This window comes from Bos grunniens, chromosome 10 (assembly GCF_055505025.1).
Source record: "Bos grunniens cultivar Pamir isolate PY7600 chromosome 10, Bosgru_T2T1.0, whole genome shotgun sequence".
Lineage (NCBI taxonomy): Eukaryota > Metazoa > Chordata > Mammalia > Artiodactyla > Bovidae > Bos > Bos grunniens.
In genome coordinates, this window is record NC_141174.1 from 18,719,835 (window position 1) to 18,736,057 (window position 16,223).

Here is a 16,223-nt window from a genome sequence, read left to right on the forward strand (position 1 = left end):
GCAGATGATGGACTTCCCTGGTGGTTAAGAATACGCCTGCAAATACAGAGGACATGGATTCGATCCCTGCTTCGGCAGGATTCCACATGCCATAGGGCAACTGGGCCCATGCTCCGCAACCAGAGCAGAAGCCACTGCAATGAGAAGTCTGTGCACTGCACAGCAGTGCTGTGCGGTGCTCCTGCTCGCTGCGCCTGGGGAAAGCCCAAGCGCAGCAACACAGACCCAGCAAAGCCAAAAGTAAACACATACAAATTCTAGCACACAAAATGATACTCAACGTTATTAGTCATCGGAAAAAGGCAAATCAAAACCCTGATGAGATACCACTTTCCATTCATTAGAATGATTATAATCAAAAGACAGACAATAAAAAATATCAGTGAAGACGTGTAAGAACTGGAACATATGAACAGTGCTAGTGGGAATGTAAAATGGTGCAGACACTTAGGAAAACCATCTGGTAGTCCTCACAAGGTTAAATATAGAGTTATCATATGACCCAGCATTCTATTTGTAGGCATAAACCTAAGAGAAATAAAAACATATGTCCACACAGACAGGTACATGAACATTCGCAGCAACAATATGCCTAACAGCTCGAAATGGAAAAAATCTAGATGTCCATTAACTGATGAATGGATGATAAATGTGACATATCCTTAAAATGGAATATTATTTGGCTACAAAAAGAAATGAGGGGGTTTCTCTGGTGGCTGAGGGGTGAAGAATCCACCTGCCAGTGCAGGAGACATGGGTTTGGTCCCTGATCTGGGAAGATCCCACAAGTTGTGGAGCAACTAAGCCCATGCACCACAACCACTAAGCCTGTGCTCTAGAGCTTGGGAGCCGCAACTACTGAGCCCATGTGCTACAGCCTGTGCTCCGCAACAAGAGACGCCACTGAAATGAGAAGCCCTCGCACCACATCTAGAGAGAAGCTCAAGCAGCAACAAAGACCCAGCACAGCCAAAAGTGAATCAAAAAAATAGAAAGAAACCAAGTACCAGCACATACTATAACATAAACCTTGAAAATATTATGCTAAGTGAAAGAAATCAGTACAGAGAACCATATACTGGATGATTCCATTTAGCTGAGTGGCCGGAAAAGGCAAATCTATTTTGACGGTACATTAGTTGGTTTTTTGGGGGGATGGGAGTAATGAGTACAGGGTTTCTTTCTGAGGTGATGAACGTGTTCCAACATTAGCTTGTGGTAATGGCTATACAACTATAATAAAAACCACTGCACTGCACACTTTTAAAGGGGAAGGCAGGATGAGAGGGATTGATGAGGTAATAGTAAAGAGTGTAAGGTTTCTTTATGGGGTATTGACAATGTTCTAAAGTCAACTGTGGTATTCTGTGAATATATTAAGGCCATCACTTTAAATGTAGGGCTTCCCTTGTGGCTCAGCTGGTAAAGAATCTGCCTGCAGTGCGGGAAACCTGGGTTTGATTCCTGGGTTGGGAAGATGCCCTGGAGAAGGGAAAGGTTACCCACTCCAGTATTCTGGCCTGGAGAATTCCATGGACTGTATAGTCCATGGGGTCATAAAGAGTTAGACACGGCTGAGTAACTTTCACTTTCATCACTTTAAGTGGGTGAATAGTATAGTATGTGAGTTATGTCTCAACAGAGGTTTACCAAAAAATAAACAAAAACAATGTACCATCAAGCTTAAAATTATCGCCTCACTTTTCATATACTGGCTTATGTTTGCTTAAATAATATTATGGCAAATGCTATAGTTAGGCTTCACAGAATTCATTTCAATGGACAGAGAAATGTAGGTATATTTTATTAGCAAAATTAAAATAGACTCAGGAGAATTCCCAGGTGGTCCAGTGGTTAGGACTCTGCAGTTCCAATGCAGACCACTGAATAAACATGTTGTACATTTCTAATTAAAAACTCTCAGTGTTCAGTTTTCTGATTAAATTTTGATTTTGATAGGGCTGTTTTGGAAGACACACATGTCTTTACATACATATCAAATTCTATTGTAAACTGAGAATTTTCTGTAAGTAACCACAAGTCTGGTTTACTTGTGCAGAATAAACCACTAATGAAGAGATGGTTATGTGTGTGCTGGATGCTTAGAAGAGAAAAGAATGTCAATTATTAGTTTATACTGGTCCCAGATAAACGAAACATTAATCTGAAGTTGGAAGGGACAGTTTTGTGGTTTTCCTTTAAAAAGAAAAAGTTACTGATGAAGGATGCAGATCATCGAGAGAGAGACTCTTTAAGTAGGAAAAGCAGGACAGAATCCCAAAAAAGTAGGAGAGAATCCCACTGCTGTCATGCTCAACCGCTATACTGCTGACTTCTTTTGTTTCTACACATCATTGAGAAAAGAAGAGACAGAACAGAAGAGGCAACCTAATTACAGTGGTAACTCTGCAGGCAGAGACAATACCAGCAAAGGTTAAGTTCAAGCCTGGCTAAAAGAGGAGGTGATTGCGTCTGGTTTCCCAGGAGTGTGAAAGGTGCAGGCTGCAGCTGACTCTAACATCTGGAAAACTTACCCAGCACCACAGTCATGGATCTGCCCAGGTTCTAACCCAGGTAAAAGACTAAGGGTGAGCTGTAAGAACTGTTCTGCTCAAACTAAAGGACAATGTCAAGGTCACACTTAATAGTGACTAGAGAAGGGATCTAGATGTCTGTTTCTTTCAAACTACTTAATACTTCTGTATGTTTTAATCAAGAGTTTCACTTCTGTGAAAACGAAAACACTGAGGTAACTTGGTTGGGAAATGTGCTAATCTCTTCTTATTCAGTAAATCACCTCTCTAATACCAACTCAGGAGGTGACTGAGCCCTAACCAGTGGGCTCTACGGGTTAATATCCTAAGAAGCCCTGAGTGCTGACCTGAATCTGAGCAATTACACACCTCAGACACTGAACAAACTTTTACTGCACAGAACCTAAATCCCTTTGATTTTCTTCAAAATTAATAAAATGCAGTGCTTGCCAAAAAAGGGCAGGAACAATGTAAAAGGGCAAAACATTTAAATTCATGGGTCTCTGTGCAGCAAAGAACGAAATATATTAATGACATTTTTGTACACCTTAAGTTTTATTGGAATAATATTTAAAAAATTTTTTTTACCTTACAAAATCAATGCCAAAGGTCAAGGATATTATCAAATTATTAAGGGATAATTTTAAAAAATCTGAGGGGTAGAATTTGGTCCATTAATAAATTTAACTATGAGAAAAGCAGCAACTATTGTTACTTCTCAGTAAAAACTGCACTGCTGTTTAGAATTAGACTGGAACACTCTGACTCATGTTATTTTGGGAAGAGTATGAAACTGCAGCACCTTAAAAACCCAGGACTCGCATGACTTGCCAGTGTAGAGAAAGGCACATACTTTCCTCTGGGTCCTCACTGGCCAGGATGCTGCTGGAAAGGTCCTGAACGGCAGATCGCGACTCAGCTGTAGAGTGATGAGGCCCCAGGCGACTGTCCCTCTGGGCTTCCCACTCTTCGCTGAAGCCACCATCGTCACTCTCTGTCACTGGGTCTTGTGACTCACTTTCTGTGCCTTCAAGGAAAAGTGGGTATCGCAGCTGTAATACTTGGAAAATTATCTTTATACCTTTAAGAAAATTACATGGGAACAGTAATTTACCTGTCGTTGTAACTGGTGAGTTGGCTGGCCCTTAAACAACAAATCAAGGGTTATTTCAGTGCCCGCTGGTTGCTTCCACAACAGCCATTTCTCCCCTTATTTCCTGAGGGCAGAGTTGTGATTTATTTGGGTTTCCACCTCTCACCCATGACTCTGGTGGTTAATTCTGTTCAGTCCGAACTAAGCGTGGTCACCCCACCCTTCCTCTTACCAATGAATGCTCTAAGGCTGTGGGGCTCATATCAGCCAATGTGTGGTGAGACAAAATCTGCTGCAAAGTGGGGGATACTTGTTCACTCTTTATGAGACTCAAGGAAGCCACAAGCAGCCCCTCGTTCCCCTGGATGTTGTCTTATCTGGATATGATGCCTGGCAGTGCAGCTGTCATCTTGTGACCATGAGGAGCAGCGTGCTGAGGACCAAGCCCACATGTAAGGACGGCAGAGCAGGAAGGTGGGAAAGAACTCGGACCCCTGATAATTACTGAGTCATAAAATGAGCCAAGACTTCTGGTCACATGAGAGATCATTTCCTCTGATCTTTGCAGCTGATGGCACTTGCTAACTGACGGCACTTGCTAACTGATGGCACCTGCCACTGGCTTCAGTGACTAAGTTATAAAAGCAGACCACGACTACAGGGTGAAGGCTGGGAAGGAGTAAGGGAATTTTTTTATGGGCTAGTCATTTTATTATCATGACTAGGTCTGACTGAAAACGGTGAGTATAACATGATTGTCTCCAGAACCTTCCATACGTCAAAAATAATTAAAATACATAAGTCAAGTTGATAATATTTTTTTCTCACTTATTTTATTTTTTATACAAGTAATGGATGCTCAAATTTATTCATCTACCACGAATAAATGAAGCTTGTACACTTCTTACTTGTGTGGACTTTTTTTTGAGAGAGGTTCTAGCAATTTTGTATTTTTAATTTGTATTTTTTTCCTTAACCAGGCCTCCATAAAACCTGAATCTTCTCTGAGGTTGTTTATAAAATCATAAAACTATAAGATTTAGAAATAAAAACAGCAGTCCCTGCCCTATCCTTCCTCACTCCTGATCCTCATCCTACTTCCAACCCCTTTGGCTGTTTATTTTGGCATTTACCTCCATAATTAATTACAAACAGCATATTCATAGTGCTGGATCTTGATTTTTTTTTTTTAAGGTACAGGCAACCCCTGAGTTCTATTGTTTTTTCCTCTTACAGACCTATACCCCTTTGCTCCAATCTAACTTCTAGTTCCTGTAACACACTAGTTTTCAACTGGGGGTAGCACCTCCCTCACATGGGGTGGTTGGAAATAACTAGGATGGGGGGAGTTTTTGGTTACTGCAACCTCCAAGCCACTCCTGGCATTTAGTGGGTGAGTGAGGGGCCAGGCATGTTAAACATGCTGCATGGTGTGCAGAGAGGAGTCCACACAATAAAGAGCCCCACCGAAACACCAAGTGCGCCCCACCGAGCGAGTCTGTCCAGCTCCTCCTCCTTTCAAGGTCCCTGACCATGGTGCTTCCCCTTCTGGAAAGCTCTTCCACTCTTCAGCTGGCTATCTCCTATTATCACTTCCTCAGGGAAGCCTTCCTGACTTTCTAGAATAAATGAAAGTCTTCCACTATAGACTTTCACAGCAACTTATACTTCTCCTTTGTAGAGCTTATCACAAACTGAATGAACCGTCTGTTGAACATGTGTGTCTCCCCAAATAGGCTACAAGGTCCACAGGAACAGGACCTCTGGTTCAGTGCCCTATCCCCAGTGCCAAAAAATACCAGGCACATGGTCAGGTACTCAATCTACATTTGTCAAAAGAATAAAATCTTGATGTATAAAAACACACTCAAACTCATATATACTCACAGGTAACTAATCTTTCCAATGTCTTAGCTTAACAAGGTTAACACAAAACCCAGACCTGGAGCAACTGTTTCCTCCGTTTCCCACTTCTCTACCAGGTCTATAGCTGGTCTAGTCCCAGCCTGATTTACTACCTCGGTCACTGTAGAATGGGCCAAATATCTTTGAGTCCCAAATACTAATTCCAGTTGAAAGTGTCCTCCTAGCAGTTAGTCAAATGCTAAATCAGCAGTTTCTTATCTCTATAAAACCTGAATTCACCCTTTCCTGACAAACAGCATCTCAATAAAGCCCTTTCTCTACTTTTATTTTGCCTTTGTTTGTCTGCTTCCTCATAAGGTTAGTCCTGTTTTTCTTAAAAAAAAAAAAAAAAAAAAATTTCCTTTCTTTTTGACTATTGATATCAGGCTGTTATTCCTCAACTCTTTCTAACTACCATTCCTCCTAATCTGTGTTTGCCTTCTGTAGTGTCCACAAGTGGGGCTTTCAATCTCCTATCCTAGGTCATTATTCTTATCCTCCACAAAGTCAAGTCTATCTGGATATTTTATCTTCTTAGCATAAACATCACATCTCAAATCAAATTATATTTAAGTTACCCTGACCTTGTCAGACAAGGAGCTCTCATTTTTACATGTTTGAAGATAGTGCTTAAGACCTTTCTAAAATCATAGCCTCAACTTGAACATTTTCATACTGGTATTAATGGTAGAAATTCTTAACCTAGGCCGATTGTCGGGTTTGGAGCATGTGAATTCAAGTATTTATCTGTGTCTGCTGGGTGTTACTACAGTTTCCAGGAGATTCTCAAAACAGTTCATGACCAGTGAAAGTACTTAAAATCATTGCTTCATAACTCATAAGATGACAATGATCCCCCAAATCAGGAAATAATAATAAAAGCCACCTACTTTGTGCATTGTAATTGGAGTTTTTGGATACCTTCCTTTGGGCTTCTGGGTCTCCTTCTGCCATATTCACCAACCACACCATTGTTGCTGTTGAGAAATACAAAAGTCCAGGTAAACACTAGGAACACAGAAGGAAGGCTCACAAACAGAGAGCAGGCTGTTATTCCTCCACACAAATCAGAGAAACAACCAGAAGTAAATTCATATTAAAAATCACAAAAGGTTCTCTTTGATTTTAGTAGATCAAAGAAAAAATTCTGAAACTGGATGTTTACTGTGGCCTTCAAACTGCAGCTGCTGTAATAAAACTTTTCATTATCACTTATAGTCCCTGAAAAGTAACCAGAAGGAAAATTCTTTTTCACTATTGATATCGGGCTGTTATTCCTCAACTCCTTCTAACTACCACTCCTCCTAACCTGTGTTTGCCTTAACATCTTCTGTAGCGCCCACAGTGGGCCTTTCAATCTCCCAGCCTAGGTCATTACTCTATTCTCCTCCAGAAAGTCATGTCTATCTGGAATATTTTATCTTCTTAGCATAAACATCACATCTCAAATAAAATTATATTTAAGTTACTCTGATCTTGTCAGCAAGGAGTTATCATTTTTACATGTTTGAAGATAGAGCTTTGTGGACCTTTCTAAAATCACAGCCTCAACTTGAACATTTTCCACTGAAACAACTGGACTAGTTAAATATCCTAAAATAGTGTGAAATCACTGAGGAAAATTACTTATTGGAACTAAATCAGAGGAAAAACAGAGGCTCACAAAGCATCAAGTGAATTATTATAATTCAAAAGATACAAGTAAGTTCCCTTCATATTCTGTCTCACTTCGGAGATTTTCAATCATGCTAAACTGTGTTATACACAGAGAATAAGGAAAAAAGGTTAAAAGCAATAAACATAAAGAGATAGTCAATTGCCTTGTATTCTCTATGTCCCTTCCTCAAAATCACACATATATTAATATACCTATATAGATCTAGATATACACATATACCCCCTCATCACACTTTAATTAAGAGGCAATGTGACTACTCTAAAACGGTGCTTCTCTTACATACTGCAGGTACGATGAAACATGGAGGGGAATTTGGTAACCACTAACAAAACTACATGTACATTAACCCTCTGATCCAGCAATAATACTTTTGGGAATTTATCCTGAAGATACACCAACAGTAATACAAAAATACATACAGACATGTGCCACTCTGGGCGACTGCTGAAACCAAAACGGTGCAGCAAACTCAATTCAATCCGTCTACTTGGCATCCATGTTTCTCTGGCATTTGGTCACTGATTCTATAATTCTATTTGCCTAATACTCTAAGGTTTCTTGAATAACTATGAAAGAAATACATAACCAAAGAGGATGAAAATCCTGTAATAGCTGCACTTACTCATTCATCATAGCTTTGTAATTCTGAGGTAAGACAAGTTTCATTACAGGATAACTTGGATCAGTCAATATCAGCTAGGCAGGCAATTCACTGTAACTAAACCCAAACCCAATGAAGAGGAAATACGGTGATCACCAGGGTTTACAAATTTCAGTAGCGTTCTTGGAAGCAAAGGCAGAAAGTATTTATTTGATTTTCTTTCTTTATACAAGTATAGAAAGATAAAGCTGCAAATTCTTCCAATACTCGGTATAACTACAGAAATCAGGGATCAGCAATCTTTTTCTGGAAAGGGCCAGATGGTAAACATTTTGTGCTTGTAAGTCACATCTGGCCTCTGTCACATATTCTTTGTTCTTTTCTTTTTCATTAACTCTTTAAAGATGTAAAAACCATTCTTAGCTTACAGGGCGGTACAAAAACAGGCCACAGGCCAGATTTGGTTATGGGCAGTAGTTTGTTAACCCCTGATGTAAATTATTATGAACAGAATATATACTTGTTGAATGAATTAATATTACTAAAGTAATACCTTAAAAACCCACTTTCCAATTTTTTTGGCTTAACACCAAACATCTTAGATCAACTGAAAAATTAGCAAATTAAAATTCAACATAATCTAAAAACTTCCCAAAGTGATATGAAAACAGAAAAATTTTACATAATGGTCAACCTCAAGGAATTGTTACCTTTGTATTTCGAAAAGCTACCAAAGAGGTGTGCCTCTTTTCCTGTCCAAATGAAGGACACAGAAAACAAAAATGCTCAGGTTTCCTGAGGGTAAGATCCTTTAGCATACTGAATACCCTTAACTGGGGAAGAGTATATAAATGCATCAAAGGATTGTATTTTTTTAAAAAAACAAATAACTGGGAGAACCAACTTAAAACTTTTTATATTCATGTATATATCCATTTCAAGGGGAAAGTACTGATTAATATTGCTGTTTTTGTATATTCTACTTTAAAAAAATACCTCTCAAGCTCAATGATTTATGAAATGCTTACTAAAGATTCAGTATTTCATGAGAACACTTTCTTAAACCTATTTAATTTACACAGGAGTTAAAGGTTTATGCTTATGCTTTCCCACATATGTGGAATTACTGAAAAAATATCTCAGCATCAATTGTTATACAGATTCAAGTTTTTAAAAATATTATATATGAATGATTTCTTAAAAACGAGAGTAAATCCTTTTTCTGAGTATAAAATTAACATACAAGCTTAATGTCATGGCTAACTGAACAACCTCTTCACCCCTCTTGCACCCACTCTTGCTCGGGCTCACTGAGACTGGAATGCAGTCTTCTTCCTCCCCCAGGGGCTCAGCTACGTGACTTGCTTCAACCGATGGTACATGGGCAGAGGAGACAGTGTGCTAATATCGAGCCTAGGCCTTAACAGGCCTGCTGCCCTCCTGTTTCTCCAAACACAAGAACATCACCTTCGGCTAAAGTGCTGGTCCAAGGAGGAACGGGGAATACGTGGGGCAGAGCTACCCACGGTCAAGTCAGATCAGCCGAGCCAACTGATCTGCAGGTGATGGTGGTGAATGAGTATTATTTGTAAGGCACTAAATTTTAATCTGTAGGTGATGGTGAGTGAGCATTATCTGTGAGGGACTAAATTTTGAGGTGGTTTGTTACACAGCATTATTGCCATACTAACAGTAGATACAACAGCAGAACAATGCAAATTTCTAAAGCTAGGAAAACATTTAAAACTCATAATCCCTTCACTTCAACATTCACAATCACCTTTTTAAAAAATAATGGGTATCGCATTAAGACTCTACAAGAAGTGAAAGATATAAGGAAGAAAGTAAAAGCTGTCTCAAATCTCTAAATCCCACTTTCTAGAGGTAAACACTAGTATCATCAGTTCTGAAATGTATCATTGGGAGTTTACACACACGCATCCATACATATTTGGTCCTTTCCCCCACTCCTTCCATAGGACATTGCATATATTGTTTTGAATCTTGCTTTTGGTATATATTAATATATAATCTTTGACATTAAAAAAAATCAGAAATACATAGAGTTATTTCTTTCTTTTGGAGTACAAATGGCTGCACAACTATCCATTTTAGGAATGGACCATAATTATTTGAAAGTGTTCCCTTTTGATAGACATGAGTTATTTCCATTTATCTCTTAATAGAAGCATTGCTTCAGTGAACATACTTCTATACTTTTACAAGTATATTCCTTAGTCTAAATTCCTAGCATTCACTATTAACATTTGGTGTGACATTCTACACGCACAAATATCAAATATATATATAGTAGATTTTAATTTCCAGGAATAACACAGAAGAAGCTTACACCCAACTGCTCATTAAGAGGAAAATGTTGATGCTCAAAGCCTCGTCTGTTCTTTTTGGCTGGAAAACACAGTAAGAATGTGGTAATACATTTATACTGGAAAAAAGGTAAGAGAAAGATCCTTGCATTTCAGACACTAGGTGTTCTAAAACTTTACCAGACTTCTACTACAAGCACAATTCCCACCTTCTCCACATCCCACAAATGACCTAACATCAAGGTCACATGAATGATTTGAGGTTAACTAACTCTCTATATCTCACTATCTTCTGCTTTTCTATCTTCCTTTTCCTTCCTCTGGGTTTCCCCTGGTGGTCTAGTGGTTAACAGCCCACCTTCCAATGCAGGAGACATAGCTTTGATCCCTGGTCCAAGAAGATTCCACATGCCACGAGGCAACTAAACCCACGTGCCACCACTACTAAACCCACGCTCAGAGCCTGTGTGCTGCAACTGCTGAAGCCTAGAGCCTGTGCTCCACAACAAGAGAAGCACCACAACTAGCGAGTAAGCCCTCATTCGCCACAACTCCAGAAAACCCACGCAAAGCAACAAAGACCCAGTGTAGCTGAAAACAAAAAATTTAAAGGCACACATCTCTTGACCTAGCAATTACATTTCTACAAATGTATGTATACAACAGTATTCACAAATTCTAGTGTTCTCTGCAAGTACTGTCTGCGATGGGAATGATCTAAATGTCCATTAATAAAAATACCCTTTACTGTACATAAGAGAAAACTATGCAGACATTTTATGTATGCATGCTAAATCACTTCAGTCGTGTCCGACTCTACGCTCCCATGGACTGTAGTCAATCAGGCTCCTCTGTCCATGGGATTCTCCAAGGCAAGAATACCAGAGTGGGTTGCCATGCCCTCCACCAGCGGATCTTCCCAATCCAAGGAAGAAACCCGTGTCTCTTACATCTCTTGCATTGGCAGGTGGGTTCTTTACAGCTAGTACCACCTGGGAAGCCTGAAAAATGCTGATTTTCCCAATTTTCTGATATTTTCTTCTTTCCTTTACTATTCCCTCTTCATTTCTCACTCTCTAAACAGAGCAGTTGAGAAAGATCTATTTCTGGTGTCCTTTCCTCTTTTCCTTTTATTTGAATCACTCATCTAATCCCACAGCTGCAACTACTACCTCTATATTGGCGTTCTGCAATTCTGCATCTCTATTACTAACCTTTCCCTCTGCCCTGGTACTTCATTTATAAACCCATGACGGAAATTTCTCCCCGCATGGCTCACAGATCCTGCCAAGAAAATTAGATATGGGCCACAGGCAGCACTACACAGATTTCTCAAATAAGAAAAACTTCTCTTTTTCATCATCCTTCTTTTAGGCTTTAAACTTCTCTTACTCGTCGTCACTAAGAACAACTGAAATGATCCCCAAAAGCTCTCATTGAGGCCTTTCCCTTGACTGTCATCATCATTCCATAATCAGACTTTCATCATTTTTTACCTAGATCATGGCAATATTCACTTAGTTATGTTTCCCAGTATCTCAGTTCTCACTCCCTCCCATTCATCTTGCCCAAAGCTGCAAGCTTACAAAGGCACATTACTCTTCAAGAATCTCCTATGATTTTCAAGCTATCATGAAGAGGATACAAAGATTTAAACTAGTCCCTCAAAGCTATCCTGGATCTTGCCTGAAGTGCCTTTCCAAACCCACCCCCTAGTACTCTCCCCATTTTGTACTCCATGTTCTAGTCAACTTGAACACTTGAAACTTGAAAAAGATGCCCCACATTTACATTTCCAATGTGTGGGGCTTCCCTCATAGCTCAGTTGGTAAAGAATCTGCCTGCAATGTGGAAGACCCTGGTTCGATTCCTGGGTTGGGAACATCTGCTAGAGAAGGGACAGGCTACCCACTCTGGTATTCTTGGGCTTCCCTTGTGGCTCAGCTGGTAAATAATCCACCTGCAATGCAGGAGACCTGGGTTCGATTCCTGGATCCAACTCATTCTTTGCAACAAGCCCACTTCTCAAACTGACTCTTCCATCTGTGCGTGCCAAAATCCAATCCACTCTTAAAAGGGTCAATCCAAATGCTCTCTCTTCAATGAAGCCTTCCATGATTCTCCATTCAGATTTTCCCTGTTTTGAGCTCTTTCTGCACTTCCTATTCCTTCTGAATCTGGTAACAGTCTGCCTTGAATATTGTTTATCCATTTGTCTTATCTCACTTCTAAACTGTAAGCAAGGGAATACCCTGGCAGTCCAGTGGTTAGGAATCCACGCTTTCACTGCCAAGGTTTTGGTTTCCATCCCCGGTCGGGTCAGGGAAATAAGATCCTATGCACTCTGAGGGAAAGCAAAGCATCTTAACCATCTTTATATCCTCCACAGTGCTCTATGGAAGCAGATCAGGTCAATGACCAACAAATACATAATGAATGATTTGGAAGAGTATGACTCTACAACAAACCAAAAATAAAGGCCAACCCATAGTGAAGGAACAATATAATTTTTTCAACATACTAGTGTGAGAGCCGCCTACAATATATGTATGTAACAAATATTCAATACTTGTTAACTAATAAGATTTTAAATAATACTGGCTCCCCAATCTCTAAATATTTCTTCTATCTCCACACACACTGAAAACTCTCTTCAATCAATGTCAGATAGAAGATAATAATTTGCAAAGAAACAGAGATCTGCAGGAGTCCCACCAATGCTATGCGTTTAAGGTAAAAAAAAGTACCATGATAATGATCATAATTACGTGCATTTGAATCTTTATAAATTCTAAGCTGTTTACTAATTTAACATCATTCTGAAATACTTACAAGAGTAAATAAGAGCTGGGAAGAGAGTTTCATTTCTCTCCTGAGCTGTTTCAACCAGCATACGAAGTGGGCCTTTTGGACACAAAACAGCCACTAAATCTAGGAAAAGAAAAATAGAAATGACATCTGAAAAATGTATTCACGGAAACTTGTAAATGAATGTGTTAGGGAAGAATTAACCAATTGAAAAGGTTTAATTTTTTTTCTACAAGAAAGATACTGAATGAATATGAAATCAGCAGCAGGTAAGCTGATGGGGGAGGGAGGCGGGGACAATCTAAACAAAATACACAGCACCACGCAGAGATCTTTGCTTTTGGTTTGCTTGCTATTTGGTTAGTTTACAATGTATTTTGGGTTCTAGGAGTAAGTCTTCCCAGTTTGAAAGAAAACAGGCAGAAATAATCACAAGACAGAATTATTCTAGAGCAGTTGTCAATTTCCAATAAGCAGAAACAAGGACAAGCCATTTCCAAACTAAACATAACTATGAACCACAAACCGAAGTTTTACACCTTAGGAGGGATTTAATAGAGAGGATTTGACTGAACTTTTTCAAAATATGAAGAACAGAGTAGAAAAGATGCATCTCCTCTTTTTTTTTTGGTTACAGGAGTGGGGTCCTCTCTTCTTTTGAAAATAGTGTATGTACTACTTAGGAATACTTGAAATAAGAGGGCAATAAATTTAAACAAAATAATTAATAAACCTCTGTGTGAGAATTTTTAGCATTTCTTCAGTTCTCCTGTCAAAAGCACTTCACAAGTATTTAGGTCTCAGAATACATATGGTGCTAAAAAGTGTCTTACAAAAACTGCAACTCAAAACGAGGAAGCAGTAATGCATAAATTATTCTTGATGGTACCACCTTCTCTTGTTCAACAACTGCAATTTTTTTCTTACATTTACTGTGTCATGAAAATTCAGAATATAAAAATACAGAAAACAACTTCAAGCATTTAAAATGTAAAACGGATATAGGTAAATTTGTAAAGGAAGATTTGATCACTTGCATTGACATCACTATCATTCAGATGCATGTAAGTAATAAATCTCACACTTTCAAGTGGTCGTATCTTCTTGTACACTACTACTACCACTGCCATAATAAAACACACAAATGTACAGGAAACTCTGGTCTCACTGCTTCCACTTTGATTTGTTGGGATGGGAAAAGGGGAATTTGCCATGCTCTGAAATAATGAGATTTTCAACCTGTTTCAATCTTTAGTATTCTGTAACTATCTTGGTTTTTCAACATACTTCGTCATATAGAAATGATAAATGATAAACCCTTATTTTTAGAGCAATTAAATTAATCTTGTTTTGAAAGCTTTCAGTTCAGTTCAGTTGCTCAGTCGTGTCCAACTCTCTGTGACCCCATGAATCACAGCACGCCAGGCCTCCCTGTCCATCACCAACTCCCAGAGTTTACTCAAACTCATGCCCATTGAGTCGGTGATGCCATCCAGCCATCTCATCCTCTGTCATCCCCTTCTCCTCCTGCCCCCAATCCCTTCCACCATCAGGGTCTTTTCCAATGAGTCAACTCTTCACATGAGGTGACCAAGTATTGGAGTTTCAGCTTTAGCATCATTCCTTCCAATGAACACCCAGGACTGATCTCCTTTAGAATGGACTGGTTGGATCTCCTTGCAGTCCAAGGGACTCTCAAGAGTCTTCTCCAACACCACAGTTCAAAAGCATCAATTCTTTGGCGCTCAGCTTTCTTCACAGTCCAACTCTCACATCCATACATGACTACCGGAAAAACCATAGCCTTGACTAGATGGACCTTTGTTGGCAAAGTAATGTCTCTGCTTTTTAATATGCTGTCTAGGTTGGTCATAACTTTCCTTCCAAGGAGTAAGCATCTTTTAATTTCATGGCTGCAGTCACCATCTGCAGTGATTTTGGAGCCAAAAAAATAAAGTCTGATACTGTTTCCACTGTTTCCCCATCTATTTGCCATGAAGTGATGGGACCAGATGCCATGATCTTCGTTTTCTGAATGTTGAGCTTTAAGCCAACTTTTCCACTCTCCTCTTTCACTTTCATCAAGAGGCTTTTTAGTTCCTCTTCACTTTCTGCCATAAGGGTGGTGTCATCTGCATATCTGAGGTGATTGATATTTCTCCTGGCAATCTTGATTCCAGCTTGTGCTTCTTCCAGCCCAGCATTTCTCATGATGTACTCTGCATAGAAGTTAAATAAGCAGGGTGACAATACACAGCCTTGACGTACTTCTTTTCCTGTTTGGAACCAGTCTATTGTTCCATGTCTATTGTTCTAACGTTGCTTCCTGACCTGCATACAAATTTCTCAAGAGGTAGGTCAGGTGGTCTGGTATTCCCATCTCTTTCAGAATTTTCCACAGTTTATTGTGATCCACACAGTCAAAGGCTTTGGCATAGTCAATAAAGCAGAAATAGATGTTTTTCTGGAACTCTCTTGCTTTTTCGATGATCCAGTGGATGTTAGCAATTTGATCTCTGGTTCCTCTACCTTTTCTAAAACCAGCTTGAACGTCTGAAAGCTTTAGAACAACCTTTTTGACAAACTGAGACATCTTGAGATCTTCTGAAAATGGAATTATGAATCATTACTCTAAATATTAGACTCTTATTTCAAAGTCTCTTATTTCAGAGGAACTCAAAGGTCTGTAGAGATAATTTGTATATGTATACAAGAAACAGAGGGTTGATGGGGAGTAACAGTGTATTGTATTAGAAAGAATATGGGACTTAGGACTCAGATTCTAGATCAAATGGTGTAAGCTTTGGTAAATACTTTACCTCTACAAACTTCCGGCCTTTAGCAGTGAAACAAGTACAACAACCTTGTTTACTTCACAAGATTATATATTTTTGAGGAACGGCTAATATTTACTGGTAGATACTGTATACATTTACTGTATGCATTGTTCAATTTAATCTTCATAACAACTAAGACTCCACTGGTTGAGTGTGGTGTGTCTGTAGTGACATACCCAATAAATTACAGGAGTAAAAGAGTCTGGATTTGAATCAGGCAGTCTGTCTCCAGAAACGGCTTTTTTTTTTTTTTTTTAATATCAAAAACAGAATCAGATTCTTTATTATGATTCACCCCGATGTTTCGTTTATTAAGTTTTAACTTGCTCTAGGAGAAGGCAATGGCACCCTACTCCAGTATTCTTGCCTGGAAAATCCCATGGACGGAGGGGCCTGGTAGGCTGCAGTCCATGGGGTTGCAAAGAGTCGGACACGACTGA

The 16,223-nt window shown here is 39.2% G+C and overlaps 1 protein-coding gene across 11 annotated transcripts in view; it reads right to left on the reverse strand.

The window, feature by feature from the left end:
* The window catches only part of PSEN1 (presenilin 1), a 67,195-nt gene that overhangs the window by 7,701 nt on the left and 43,271 nt on the right, over window positions 1–16,223 (reverse strand). For 6 of the 11 annotated variants that reach the window (XM_086319890.1, XM_086319886.1, XM_086319888.1 and 3 more), the window contains 4 exons: window positions 12,971–13,069; window positions 6,423–6,509; window positions 3,649–3,678; window positions 3,388–3,561 (listed from right to left, as the gene is read on the reverse strand). In XM_086319890.1, the coding sequence (XP_086176016.1) occupies window positions 3,388–3,561; window positions 3,649–3,678; window positions 6,423–6,509; window positions 12,971–13,069 (390 nt within the window). Of the gene's footprint in view, window positions 1–3,387; window positions 3,562–3,648; window positions 3,752–6,422; window positions 6,510–12,970; window positions 13,070–16,223 lie in introns of all 11 variants that reach the window. The other 5 variants (XM_086319892.1, XM_086319891.1, XM_086319895.1 and 2 more) reach the window with 2 other exon arrangements.